This window comes from Typopeltis vanoorti, chromosome 7, assembly GCF_054136105.1.
Source record: "Typopeltis vanoorti isolate ZY-2024b chromosome 7, IOZ_Tvanoo_1.0, whole genome shotgun sequence".
In the NCBI taxonomy this organism is placed as follows: domain Eukaryota; kingdom Metazoa; phylum Arthropoda; class Arachnida; order Uropygi; family Thelyphonidae; genus Typopeltis; species Typopeltis vanoorti.
In genome coordinates this window covers 17,024,430-17,039,912 of record NC_143555.1, presented here as the reverse complement: position 1 = coordinate 17,039,912, position 15,483 = coordinate 17,024,430, and the positions used below count along the sequence as shown (strand labels likewise).

The 15,483-nt window shown below is 35.5% G+C and overlaps 1 protein-coding gene across 2 annotated transcripts in view; it reads left to right on the top strand.

Moving 5' to 3' along the window:
• Positions 1-15,483, top strand: part of HDAC1 (histone deacetylase 1) — a 229,221-nt gene that overhangs the window by 139,725 nt on the left and 74,013 nt on the right. For both annotated transcript variants that reach the window (XM_090395692.1, XM_090395694.1), the window contains exons 7-8: positions 2,539-2,634; positions 12,196-12,445. In XM_090395692.1, the coding sequence (XP_090251818.1) occupies positions 2,539-2,634; positions 12,196-12,445 (346 nt within the window). The remainder of the gene's footprint in view (positions 1-2,538; positions 2,635-12,195; positions 12,446-15,483) is intronic.

Here is a 15,483-nt window from a genome sequence, read left to right as displayed (position 1 = left end):
TGACACAAAAGAGCCCATGACACAGTCTGAAAATATAGCATTAAAAGATCTCTGTAACCTAGTTTTCAGAGAACATTCTTAGTAGTTATTTAAAACTTTCTGTTCAGGTGAGCTTTCCAAGTGAGAGCAGATAGTATTGTATCTTGGCCTTATCATCAAGAACATGATATTCCTCAAGGCCCTGTCTTAAGTGTGACACTTTGCTATCACAGTTAACTCAGTCATTGAACAGCTTCCTCCCACTAGGTAATGCTCTATATGTTGATGACTTCACAGTTTATTGTCACTCTCGTACATGAGGATAGTTGAAGGACAACTTCAGCAAGCAATTGATAGTGTTCTCCATGGGCTCTTAGTAATGGGCTATTATTAGAATGAAGTGTTTTCAGCAGAATAAAGTGTCGGGGTATACTTCTGCCAAAAATGCACCCTTCACACCAGATCCTGAATTAAGAATGGGGCAAACTCTTATTCCAGTAGCAACAGAAGGCAAGTTCTTGAGACTCATCTTTGACAGAAAACTTACATTCCTTGTACATGTTTGTCAACTGAGAGAAAAGTGCAAGAGATCATGGTATCTCCTTCACACTGTATCCGGTACTGAATTGCAGTGCTGATCAATCTTATTGCTTCGTCTTTATTGTGCATTCATACATTCAAAGCTGAATTATGGGTCTCAAGTCTATGCTTCTGCAAGGCAGGTCTTCGATTGCTGGATCCCATTTGTGATCAGGGTATATGAATAGCTGCTGCCTTTCACCATCTCCCACACAAAGTCTTTCTGTTTGCAGCAAATGAGCCAGCTCTGTTAGTTGTTTCTTAACTATGTTCTAAAAATAGTCTTTTTCAGAGCATTGTATGTGGGCAAGTCTCTTTTCTGTGTGTTGGTAGGCTCAGTATAATGCACATCAAACTTCCATGTCTCCTTTTGGAAAGCATGTTTGAGTTTAGGAAACTTTTGCATGAATGTTGATAGCATTACCCTTGCAGCAAACATAAAGCATTCTTTTATGACAGATTTTCACTCCTTCCTGCAACCTCTCTTTTTTTAACTACAGAAGTCTCATATTCCATCTGTCTACCTACAATTGTTTAATGCTCACAGAGCATGCCATTCTGATTTTTTGCCCATTGTTACTGATGATTCAAGTTCTGAGACCTGTGTTGGCTGTGGTGTGTTTCCTGACATTCCTCTTCCAACCAGATCCCACTTGATTGCAGTGTTTATACAGCAGAGTTGCATATCATTGTATATCATTCAGCTTGCATTTGTGGAAATTGAAAACAAACCCACTATTAAAAGCGGAAATTTATACAGACTCATTGAGTTCCTTAAAAGCTCTCTTGTCTCCTGTTTATAATCCACATCCAGTGCTTTGTGAGGTTTTACAACTGTTGATGTTTTGTTCTGCTGATTGATGCTTGGTTCTTCTGGACTCCCAGGCACATTGGAATTTAGGGAAATGAGACTGCAGCTGCTTGGTTAGCTTATACATATTCTACATACTGTTTGACAGTATCTTATAGAGACAGTTTATAAAATCAAAGCTAATTGCTCAGTGGCAGTCATCATGGCAGGAAGCAATGACAAACCCTTTGCATGAGATTAAGCATAACATTAAGTATTGCAGTCTAGTCAACATAGAAGCAGAAAAGAGGAAGTTGTTCTTTCTAGGCTCTTCATAGGTCACAATCATCTTATTCTGCTGAAAGCTGATGACACGCCTATGTGCATAAAATGCAACTCATGCCTGACTATATGTCATATTCTAGTGCAGTGCTAGCACATTGTACAAGACAAATGAATGAAATTTTTACGTATCTGGCTGAGCCATATACACTCAGTATGTGGCGCAGCCATATACTGAGTTTTAGTCTTAAGTCACCACACTCTTCCAGGTTCATTCTGTTCCTCTTCTTCGTTAAAAGAGAATTTGCATTCACTTCTCCCTTGTTGCCTCAAGCGATCAGCCAGTTGGCGTTGCATGTTTACTAGGTGTTACTCAAAATCATTTTAGGTGTTTATTGACTACCTTTTGACTCCCCTAGACATTTATCAATCCCTTGGATAGCCACATTGACCCCCAAGAGTCGATATCGACCATTTTGTCAACCTCTGATTTAGACCGTTAAGTTTTCACAAGCCAGAACAGTAGGGACTTGTGGAAGATGCTCTCATCACCAGACTACAAATCCTTTGGAAAAAAAATTAAGGTTCTCAATAAAAGTAGTAATCACTTAGAACGTCTATACAAAGGTGGTTGTGAAATCTTGATACATCGACTGAATCTAAATGATGGACTTAAATTATCCCTTTTATGGGAAATAGTTCTACACAAGTTTTGGATTTCATTTAATCTTGATTTATTTTAATTATTTTATTTATTTTTTCATGTTACTTTCCAATTTGTCAAGTTATCTATGTAGTATACTACTGTCTTAATTACTGTTTTGATGTTATGAAATTTACTTGGTTGTGTATTATTTTATGAAGTGTCCTTCACTATCTTATTATTACTAGTGTTTTTTAAATTCCAGGACATAGGTGCAGGAAAAGGCAAATACTATGCTGTGAATTTTCCTTTACGTGATGGTATTGATGATGAATCTTATGAACAAGGAGTGTTTCAACCTGTAAGCAGTTGATTTTCCTTGTTAAATGCTTATTGTTTTGAGTATTTTAATTATTTTTTTAAAATAGATTTTGCCTAAAATTTCTTCATGCTCCTTTTTTCTTTGATTTCTTTCATAATATCATTTGCATTTTGAAGGACTTCTGTTAATCACATATTCAGTAATGCAATTTATTAAGACTTTAGAGATAAGGACAGGGCATGAAAGTGTTTAGAATTAAGAAGTATGTCTCTTTAATTAAGCAGCTTTCTGCTATAGCAAATATACAATTTAGCAGTAACTAACAGCACCATTGAATCTCCTACTTTGTTACCATATGGGTAAACTAAGAAGCAAGTACTATTACTATTGAATGGCTAGTTTGCTCTTCCTCTGTTATGTATATGTTAATTCTTTCTACTTCAATTTTTAGTTTTATCATTGAAGCTGTGTGGAGGTAGAAAATAAATATTTATTTCTGACATTTTATGATTTTGCTTTCTAGTTATCTTTAGAGATTCTCTTGTATTAGATACTTACTATAACAATGCTTAGGATCAATGGAACAATTTGTTATAGTACATCATTTACCATACTGCAATAAATACTGGTGCATGCAGCAGCAGCAACTGACAATTCAGCCTTCTCTAGTAACAAGTTTTCACTGGTGATAAAATATAAATATAAAATGTATATTTTCTTATTATCTAATAATTTGCCATAAATCCTACAAGTTGCAAAAAACTCAGAATAATGTTTTATACCACCTGCTTTTATTTCATGTAATCTTAATGTCTTATTACATCTAAATTAATGAAATACTTTTGCAGCAAATCTTGAAAATTTGAAATAACTAGCATTGTCATTACATATCAAAGACAGAAAACCAGAAAAAGTAGTATTTTTGGAGTAATAATATTAACAAACAAATAGGGAAAATATTACTAAACATTGGCATCAAAAAATTAAAATAAATAAAATAAAAAAATACTGCAGTGTAAATTATTCGTTATAGTAAGCAAAATATGTAGGAGTTGTGAATAAATTCTAATGTCCTTTACATGTGCTAATCATTTTTTAAAATATACATTGTCTATCACACTTTTCTGTAAAGCGTCTAATAAAAGACCTGTTATGTACCATGATGACACGACTATTAATCATGAATTAAAAATGTTGTTTTGACAGTTTTTTTGAGGAGGTAGATAACTTTTATTGCCCAGTAAGAGATGGCCATCCTGCTTATTAGAAGCTTGAAATGGCTTAAAAAAATCCTGAGAAGTTATTTTAGGCTATCTGACTGTGATCATTATTTTAAAAAAAATGAGGAAAAAAAAAGCTTATTTAAAGCCAGTGATTCATCACTTATTATTCCTTCTCAAGTTTGCTTGCATAAAACTTTCTCCAGAACTCAGTATTAAAATTCCTCTATAAATTTCATGTTATTTATAATTTCTACTTCTGCTTCATATGCTTCCTTCCCAAACATTTATCATTACTTTCTAAGTACACTTCCAGATGTCTTATTAGACAGTTAAGTCTATTTGAAGAAAAGTTCTTCAAGTAGACATAACTCTTTATTTGATGCTGTAAGTTGTTTATGGTAAAGTGGGAGATAATTTTCCTTAGATGTGTAAACTAAGAGTTGGTGGAGAAGACGGATGCTAAGAGATTGTTGGGGGGGGGGGGGGGAAGCATGAAAGAGAAGTGGTTGCACCCAAAGTTTGCTTTGGGTTTATTGATGTTTTTTTTAAATTATACATATTTGGTCATAAAATACTTAAAACCGAGACTTTTTGTGGTTATGACACCATAGGTACTTTATTAATACATATATTAGTATAATCCCGCCTACTAGTTTCGCTAGCAACTGTCTAGCTTTATCAAGGCTGAACATCACACACACAAAAAATATGAGAGAATACAGAAACGTTGCTAACTGTTAGGCAGTTAAGTTTGAAGCTATGCATGACAATGCTTGCATGTGTTGAGAAGCTTCAGTCAGTATCATGGATACATGTTGTATGCACACGTGTTACATGATTTTTTTTTTGCGTATTGTAGTTCTGTGAAACTGAGTAAGTTGATTAAGTTTTTCCATATATCTTTCAGTATGGCACCCTGATTTCTGTTGAGGTTGTTACCCATTCTTAATACCACTGCCGCCTCCTTGAAAATTATGTAACCTTAATCATCATCCAAATACGGCATAGAGCTATTTTCCCAGTCAGTTGCATAGTTGGAAGTTGCAAAGTGATGTGCTAAGCCTGAGGAGACTGTCCTGTTGTGATTGACATCCCCAACATGCTCCTTCTGTCTGATTTCCAGGCTTCTTGAAGTTTGCCATTGTTGTTCCAACAACAAGGAACAGTCACCCAGTACGCTTCAACAGTAGTCATCCGTTATGTAGATTCAGTCTCTTCAAGATTAGCGAGAATGTTAAAATCTCCCAACATCAGAGTGGTATTTAAGCCTAACACTACCATCGGACAGGTATTAAGATCTCCTTAAGACAGCGTACCGTTTTTCAAATATCCGGGTGTTTATAGAATTCCATGTATGTGCGGCCTTTCATATATTGGGCAAACTTCAAGAAGCCTGGAAATCAGACAGAAGGAGCATGTTGGGGATGTCAATCACAACAGGACAGTCTCCTCAGGCTTAGCACATCATCTTGAAACTTCCAACCATGCAATTGACTGGGAAAATAGCTCTATGCCATATTTGGATGATGATTACGGTTACAGAATTTTCAAGGAAGTGTTATATCAAGCAATACTAAGTCTTTATTTGAGTTATAAGTCAGCAGTTAGAATTGAAGGAAGTACAGGAAGGTGCTTTAATGTTAAATCTGGTGTCAGACAGGGATGTACATTATGCGCTCTGTTATTCATTATCTGTATGGATCACATTATGAAGGAAAGTGGTATTAAACCTGATATCAAAATTGGAGATGTTAATCTCAGCTCTTTGCTTTATGCAGATGATGTTATATTGGGTTGGCAAATAAGGTCGTTCAGTTTATGCGTTAGTACAATATTACGCTACTTTGCAAACACTATTGCACAGTTGAAAGGCGACATTTCACATAAACTTTCAGTGAATTTTTGTTTGTCCTACTTCAGTTGTGTGTGTAACATATTTTTAGACATGGAAGGAAATAATGTATATTACCGGCGTTTTTTCCTTTTTTATTTCAAAAAAGGCAAACGAGCTGCGGAGGCCCATAAAAAAAACATGCAGCGTATATGGGGATGGTGCCTTAACAGAACGCGTATGCCAAAAGTGGCTAAATTCCATTCTGGAGATTTTGACGTTAGTGATGCACCTCGCGCCAGTTGTCCAACCAAGGTTGATTTGAGTATTCTGAAGGATATCGTTGACAAAAATCTGTCACAAACAGTGCAGAAGATTTCTGCGAACGTTATTGCAGTACTGAACAAACGTTGTAATCCATTTGCACAAGCTGGGATATGTTTCAAAACTCTACGTTTGGGTGCTGCATGAATTGACTGAGGCTAATATGACTGCTCGCATATCCATCTGTGATTCACTGCAATGTCACCAAGAAAACGACCCATTTTTGAAGCGGATGATTACAGGAGATGAAAAATGGGTCGTGTATGATAACGTGGTATGTAAAAGATCATGGGGGGGGCACAAGAGCAAACCTCCGCAAACAACCTCAAAAGTGGGATTGCACCCAAAGAAGATGACTCTCTCTGTTTGGTGGGATTATAAAAGTGTTATCCACTACGAGGTGTTACCGTCAGGCAGAACTGTCTATTGCTCACATTTAACGCGACTGGCCCATGCAATTAGCACAAAACATCCTGAATTGGCAAATTGGAAAAGTGTTGTCTTTTACCACGACAACGACATACCCCACACATCGTTAACAACCCAGAGTAAATTGTTACGTCTTGGCTGGGATGTTTTGTCGCATCCTCCGTATTCACCGGATCTGGCACCTTCTGATTACCACTTATTCCGATCGTTGCAGAATTCTCTGAACGGGAAAACCTTCGCTAATGAGGAGGCTGTCAAAAAACACCTGGATCAGTTTTTCGCCAGTAAACCTCAGTAGTTTTAAGAAAGCGGCATAATGAAGTTGGTGGACAGATGGCAAGAGGTCATTGATCGAGAGGGTCAATATATAACTGACTAGTATATGTATTATATATATTAAATAAAATGTGTTTCATTCTACTCTGAAAAACCGTACGAACTTATTTGCCCACCCAATACTTCTAAATAAATCTGCTACAAGTATGCAAGATTCTCTGACTAAATTGAATAAATAGATATGGTATGAAGGTCAGCATTAAAAAGACAAAGACAATGAAAATAGGCAGAAACATTGAAAATATCAAGTGCATTGTAAATGGAGAACTTAATTAGGATAGCACAGATGGCATCAGTGGCACCATCATGTTAAAAATGAAGATATGAGGAAGGAACTACTTAATACTGTTGGCATTCAGAAATGTGTAAGCATAGCTAATCTCAGAAAATACGGTCACTTTTCCATAGGTTAACCATATGTCCCAGCATCCCATCTGGTTTAGTGTTTGTCCCAGAATATTTTATATTCTATTTTTTTTTCTTGCCTTTTCCCAGTTCAAGGTAACTTAACTTTTCATTTTAAGGACAGCATGCAGAGTGCTCACTGATAAAATAAAGTGTACTCAGATATAAGCAGCTGGGGGATAGCTGCCTAATGTTTAGGTAATGGTGGTGGGTAAAGTATTCAATGCTACCACCCTGCCATCCACTTAGTGCACCAGCCAGTCGCTACCACTTACAAATGCACCCTGTGTCACATCCTGTGAGATACATGTGGCCGCCATGCCGACAGTTGTCAGTGTTACTGGAAAATATTGGAGATTGTTTGGATATACATGAAATAGAGACTGAACAGTCTTACTTTTGTTAATTTTTAATGTTTAGATAATCAATCTAATGAAGTTTTTTTATTTTGCTTTAATATACGTGGACACGTTTTTACACGTGTTCACTTATTTTATTAATCTGTTTTATAGATCCACCAACATGCTTATCAATAAATGTATTTTTTAAAATTTTATATAATTTTAATTATTAGCCCTCTTCCTTCACTCTCAGAATTATCCCAGTTTGGATGATAAATTATATGGTTATCCTACTTATATAAAACAGGAGAAGAAAGATTTGCACCTCAGGTGTTTGATGGTAGGAAAACTGGGAGACCAAGATCCACATGGCTTATTGCTATAAGTAGAGATTTCAAAGGCTAAATTATAAGATCTGACAGTTTTGGATTCCTGCAAAGATTAATTTGGAGGAAAATGAAAGATGTTGAGTTAGTAATAATATAAATTTTTCATGTAGCACTGGCATGGTATCCATCCTGTTCATTCCTTTGAGGTTAATGTAATTTATTTGCCTAGAACATAGGCTTAAATGTAGTCTCAGAATGAATATTTACTTGATCTTTGGCAGATTAATGCAGCCATAATTTCTGAGGTTAGGCAGTATTTCATAACTGATTCTTATTCCAAAAATAGTCTCTTAGAACTAGTGACTACTACTACTATTCAGCACATTTGTCTTCTTCCATTTAATCTTCTATGAAGGAATATCCAGAGTTTGGTTTGCCATTCATGACTTGCTGATAAGGGATATAGTTTTACAATGGGACCTAAGCCTTTCCATACTGTAATGTGTGTGTGTGTTAAAGATACCAAGAAATTTTATATACTTGGTTTTAATCCTTTTTTTCCCAAGTAAGCAAAACAAAGTTTTTTGCTTGAAAATTCACGTCTGAGTTGCTTGTATATAGAGGCTAATGACTTCATATCACTTGCTTTAGTATGTATCCCATAATGCAAAGCACGCCAAGTCATATTGTAATGTGTGTGTGAAAGATACCAAGAAATTTTATATACTTGGTTTTAATCATTTTTCCCCCAAGTAAGCAAAACAAAGTTTTTTTGCTTGAAAATTCATGTCTGAGCTACTTGTATATAGAGGCTAATCACTTCATATCACTTGCCTTAGTATGTATCCCATAATGCAAAGCACGGCTAGTCATTAGCCTCTATATATAAGTAGCTCAGACGTGAATATATTTCACGCGCAAAACTTTGTTTTGCTTACTTGGGAAAAAGGATTAAAACCAAGTGTATATAAAATTTCTTGGTATCTTTAATGTATATTATACCCAAGATAAAAAACTTTCTACATATGTGTGTGTATATATATATATATATATATATATATATATATATGGGATAGCAATAACTGTGATATCTGTTAAAATCCACATTGAAGGAAAGACTTAGGTGCCATAAATTATTCATAATATAGCTTCCCGGTATAAACAGTACCAAAAGAACAAAAAATATATTTATTAATCTGAGTAATATTTTGCTGGTTTTCTACTCAACATCTTCAGAGCATAATTATAACTCTGACAAGCACATAGCACTGAACTAAATAAATATGGAAAACAATTCAAATTGTAACTGAAACTGAACCGATGTCATTACATGGAACCTTCTGTGAGCCAAATTTGGGGAAGTTTGGCTATCAGGTCTCAAAATGGTTTCCCAGATCTTTGGCAAATTAATGCAACAATACTTGTTGAAGTTAGGAGAGTGCGTCATAGCTGTTGTTAATTTTAAAAATAGTCTCTCATGCCTCTAACAATTTCTGTGCAGTATAGATGTTTCCCTCCATGTAATAATACTATGTGAAGAAGTATCCAGTGAGCATGGTCAGCCAATCCAAAACTGTCCTAAACTTTTGGCACATGGAACTTTATATATCAGTGTACATTTATATACAGTGATGTTCAAGATTATACATGTCAATTTTCTTAACAGCATTGATTCACAACACAAGAATAATATGAAAATTAATTAATATTTATTTAACTTGATGAAGAAAGTTTATTTTTCACTTGGTTAGAGTATAATAAATTTAGTTTAATCCTTTATCCAAGTGTGAGCAAACAAAGTTTGCACCTGAAAGTATCTTCAGGACTGGGGTAAGGTGGTACAACACCACTCCTTGCAAAGGTGGAGCAAGCTACCAACACTCCTATCTCAGTATCTCCCATAATGCAAAACACATCACCTTGCGGATATGTCTAATGTTATGCATTAAGGGAAGGGCCACAACCCAGACTAGTTTCGACCTTTATTGAGGTCTCTTCAGTGGGAGCCAGGCCCAAGTGGAGATACCAGGCAGAAGCATTAGCAGGTCATCTCTACCTTTGCAAGGAGTGCCCTGATGTTGTACCACCTTACCCCAGTCCTGAAGATACTTTCAGGTGCAAACTTTGTTTGCTCACACTTGGATAAAGGATTAAACTAAATTTATTATATTTATTTAACTTATTTGGTGATATTCTCTGGTATTATATCTAGCGTTTTCAGGGTACCAAATCTAGTTTGTCACACAAACAGCAAACAATTCAGTTAACAGTGGGACCAGTTTAAAAAATTGCAGTGGACAACACAAGGAACTAGAGTCCTAACTGCTGCAATCTGTTGTTCAATAAAGAGAGAGGAAAAAAAAAACAAGTATAGATTTGATCTTAAAATGCCTGTCCCCAGATTTTTGGTAAATTGATATAGCCATACTTGTTGATGCTTGGTGAATGTTTTAAAGCTGCTGTTGATTTAATAAAACAATCTCACTGACTTATAATGCCTTCTTTGTAGCACTTTTGTTTTCTTCAATTTGATCCTATGTGAAAGATTATCCAAGGCAGTCTACTTTTCCTTACTTGCCATAATGATAGTGCCGAATGTATTTTTTTATGTTCTCCCAGGCAGATGTCAACAGTTTTTCCTGTCTCTCAATAGTAAAACAGGTCACAAGTGCAGAGCACTTCATACACTCCTGGATGTGATAAATTGGAGTTTGTCCTTAGGTGAATGGATGAGAGTTTCCTTCAATTTTATGTTTGGTTTGAATGTGGTGAGGAACTGATATTTATTAAGCACTCTAGATATACTTTTCAGATGTATTTTGAATGCATGGGATGGTAACAGTTTTGTTGTAGTCTTGTGTCTTAGTATTTTGTCTATTCTCTGAGCATTATAGTCATTGGCTAAAAAAAGTTTGACACAATAAATGAGTTCAGTGGTAAGAGCATTGTCACTGGAACAGATGGCTCTAGCTCAGTGAGTTAGTGTTTTTAGGATACCATATTGTTGAACTGGATGATGGCATGATTGTTTGCAAATATCTCCTTTTGTGTAAGTTTTCTATAAACAAAAAGATAATAAATCATTGGGAAGGTGTGAAACTAGTGTACCTAGGAAAGGCAGACAGTCATTAACTTCCTGTTCCATTGTGGATTTTGGGGGTTATTGGCTATTTAAATGCACTAAAAATGTACAGTATCTAATTTATCTAGACCATGTGGTCAAATTCCAAATAGACAATCAACTCAGCATAGTGAAACCACTTGTTTGACTATGCTGTGTTGTTTGGGGGGGGAGTTGACTAACAATTCAAGGGTCTGAATTTAATGGTATGTTGGTAAATAGCAAAGTAATATTGAAGCAAATCACTATGTCTGAATGTTTTAAAATATGGTCTTTTAATATACTTTTTTTTAGGTGATCAGCATTTTTAACAAAAGAGGAAGAATTACCTTTGAGGGGGACTAGTAATTTGGCAAGATGTTAATAAGGTGCTTAAAAAGTTCCATGTTTGGTGTCTAGAGCAGGTTTTCCAGACTACAGAAAAAATACCAGATATATCTATCTATCCTTCTCGTCCATCCTAGGATGGGTTGAGTCCCCTTCTAATGAGGGGTTACTGGCGTATTAATGCAGCCGGTTCGCCACTCCTCTGCTGCATCCCCTAAGGGTGATATTCCTGACTGTAATCCGTGTGTATTCACGGGGCCGGTTTGCCTGCTTGCAGGATGAAAAACCCTGCTGTCCACGCCCAAGACCAGCTAACTTGGCTATGACTGAGAAAGATCCTTAAGCTCCTCATGTCTTCGATGGGAATTGAACCTAGGACAATCCTTCCCCAGGCATATGATTGCAAAGCGCATAGCCACTAGGCTAACCGCACGGACCTATATATATATATAAAAAAATAAAAATGGGGAGAAAATTCTTAGCCCATCCACTGTAAATGATGTATAATATGTTAGTAAAAGCTAATTTTTAATTTTAGCAGATTTTTAATCCTAAGTTGTTGTTTTTTTTATTGAAAGTTTTTTATAGTGAGTTGTCTATATTTGAATATAGTCAACTCACTATACCAAACACTACTAAACTCACTCACTGAAACTAGCTTTTGAAAAAGTCCCAAACAAATTCAAATAGACACAAATGAGGAAAATTTGCTATAACAAACTATTCCTCTGGTCCCGTCCCCACTAGTTTGCTGTAGTAAGATCCAACTGATTTGATTAATTGATCAAATATCACATAGGAAGTGGTAATGGTTTGCTGGTGATCAAGCCAGTTACATATTTTAAAGAAACTACTTAGTTTTATGATATTGGTTACTGGTTTGCTTGCTTATAAATTTGCTCATATTAAGTTCTGTGTAATCTGTATGTTACAGCTCATATCAAAAGTGATGGAAATGTATCAGCCCAGTGCCATAGTTCTACAGTGTGGAGCAGATTCTCTATCTGGAGATCGCCTAGGCTGCTTCAATCTTACTCTGAAGGGACATGGAAAATGTGTGGATTTTGTTAAAAAGTATAATTTGCCTCTCTTGTTATTAGGAGGTGGTGGTTATACGATTCGTAATGTGGCTCGTTGCTGGACTCATGAGACATCAGTAGCTCTGGGAGTAGAAATTGCCAATGGTATTGTGAAAATTTTGAGTATTGATTATATTGATTATTTTATATAATAATAGAATAAATTGAAAGTAGTAGTATGTTTCTGATCAGAACAGAAATTAATTTAAAACAGAAGTTTAAATTGTTTTGAACTATTTATTTATATATATTTATATATTTTTCCCCATTCGAACCCAGTTTTGTTTAGGATTTTTGGGTTTTGGATGGCTTATTCAAAATGCATTTTGGATTGCTTTTTTGCATAAGCATAAGGAAACCTTGTAGTGAACATCTGAGAAGAAAAATCTGAAAAGATAGATCGTGTAAGTAGCTCACAATTTGTGCTGTGTGTGTGTGGGGGGGGGGACTTGAAAAATGAAATAGGTCTATTTTTTGGCTGTTATATGTTCTGATACATGATTTTTTCTAGCACAATATATAATGAGTATACACAATACTGTTTAATTGGGCCAGCCAATAACTTCTACCTTTGACTAAACAGTGTTATATTATTGTACCACAACAGATGGTTCCTTGAGTTATAAAACACTACACTGTTTGGATTAGTGAAATCAATCGGATAACAGTGTTAGGCCATTCAAGTATGTCAGGAACTAATAAACGAAAGATGTTAGTTATTCGAAAAAGGATGAAGCCTTGAAGTTTTAAAGAAATTAGAATGGAGTTTTACCAGTTCAATACCATGTTAAAAAATATGCATGGATGATATCCAAATTTTTTAAGAATTGGCTTAGAAGTTGGGATATGGAATTACAACAGAAATCAAGAAAGATTTTACTGGTTCTTTAAAATTGCTAAGGAGACCAAGCCCAAAAGTTTATGGTTGATAGTTGGCAAGGAATATACTACAAGACTATTCATAACTTTTTTTGCTCAATGTGGTTTTAAGTATTCGATTATGGATATAGCCAGTAGTGAAAATGATGTCCCATTAGACATGAACCACGTCGGAAAGTAGGAAGCATTTGCATCCATTGACAGTCATCTTCAATATTAAAATGAAACTGAAGATTTTGAGGAGGAAATTGAAACAAAACATAAGAGTTTTGCTTGAAGAAAAAAGCAAGTGCTGAGGATGCCACTGCCAACCTTGAATGTATAATAAATTTAGTTTAATCCTTTATCCAAGTGTGAGCAAACGAAGTTTGCGCCTGAAAGTATCTTCAGGACTGGCGTAAGGTGGTACAACACCAGGGCACTCCTTGCAAAGGTGGAGCAAGCTACCAACACTCCTATCTCAGTATCTCCCATAATGCAAAACACATCTCCTTGCGGATATGTCTAATGTTATGCATTAAGGGAAGGGCCACAACCCAGACCAGTTTCGACCTTTATTAAGGTCTCTTCAGTGGGAGGCAGGCCCAAGTGAAGATACCAGGCAGAAGCATTAGCAGGTCATCTCTACCTATATTTTGCATTATGGGAAATACTGAGAGAGGAGTGTTGGTAGCTTGCTCCACCTTTGCAAGGAGTGCCCTGGTGTTGTATCACCTTACCCCAGTCCTGAAGATACTTTCAGGCGCAAACTTTGTTTGCTCACACTTCGATAAAGGATTAAACTAAATTTATTATACTCTAATCAAGTGAAAAATAAACTTTCAACATCTTTCTCTAAATCCAGAGTAATTTATTAAAAAAGGGTGGCACACCATTTGGCAACTCCTATAGGTAGAGATGACCTGCTAATGCATCATATAAAAGGGTTAGGAAACCCCCCCCCCCACGTGGCTTTTTCCTTAGAGTTTTTCTTCATGAGTCTTTGTATAGGTCTCACGCGGTTTTCCTGAGTGACGGGTTAGGAGTTTTCTCCGTCTGATACAATAAGGAAACAAAGTGTGCAGGATTTCGATTCCGTGTTCCTATTGTAAGAAATGAGGGATGCCGTTCAGTTAAAAAGAGAGAAGATAATGTCAGTGTGTCTCATCATCCAGTGATCATAATGAGAGAAAGAAAATTCTATAAAGGAGTCAGTGCCCACATGATGAATTTCACAGCCATAGAATAGATGATCCTATGTATGTCCTTGATTGAAGATTGTGAAAGCCCATCTTAGTGCCAAAAGAACTTAGGAGTGATAAGTTATAGAAGAGTTCTTCCTAGGAAGGTAAAATATCGGAAAAAGGTAGAGACCAGTGTAGAATACCCAAGTGAAAAGGTACTGTAAAATCTCGTGTCAATTCATATCATATGTAACTGTATTCATTGTTCAATTACTGAACAGTTGAAAGGATTAATGAGAATTATACTAGGACTTGAGCATATGTCAAACTAGAATAAAAATGAGCTTGTTATTATTAATTAATACGTAATTCATGTGCCTAGAGATTTATGCATGTACATTGTATTTTAATTAAGAGAGTTTTAAAGATCAAAAGTGTGTATTAGCTTAGCGAAAGGATAAATTTAATCCATATTGTCTTAGTGAGAAAATTAGAGTAACTGATTATATATGTCCTAGAAAATACAGAATTATAGCGTGATCAAACCAGTAAGGGGTTAGAAAAGGATCAGCTAGTTCTAGAATTATACATGTTTATATGTATAGAATCTGTTATGGTGATATGATCACGATTCTCATGTAGAATCTTAACCTAATAATTGTGTTTAGCTAGTGAAAATTTGTAATATATTTTCTTAGTATTGAATTGAGTTTTATTTGATAAAGAATGAATTGTGCCATGTTTAAGAGTTCAGTAAACTTTTGTTCATTGAAAATACAGTTGTCTGAGATTGCCGCTCAATGCACCACTTGTAACAACGTATGAACCTAATCACGTGGGGGGGGGATTTGTTAAGTTACGAGATAAAGGTCATGATTGCATATTAGTTTCACACTCAGACATATTTTGGTAATTGCTCCTTGTTTTTGAATTTTATATCTTAAACTAAATGTCCTGAAAGGTGCAATATAAAATAAATATTTAGGGACACTAAGGGGAGAAGAAGAAGCTTGAATATTTTTATTTGGGTGATATCTCGTATATAAATAAGATTTGGATAAAGACAAGTAGAGTTTCACATGTAAGGATAGTTGAAAACCT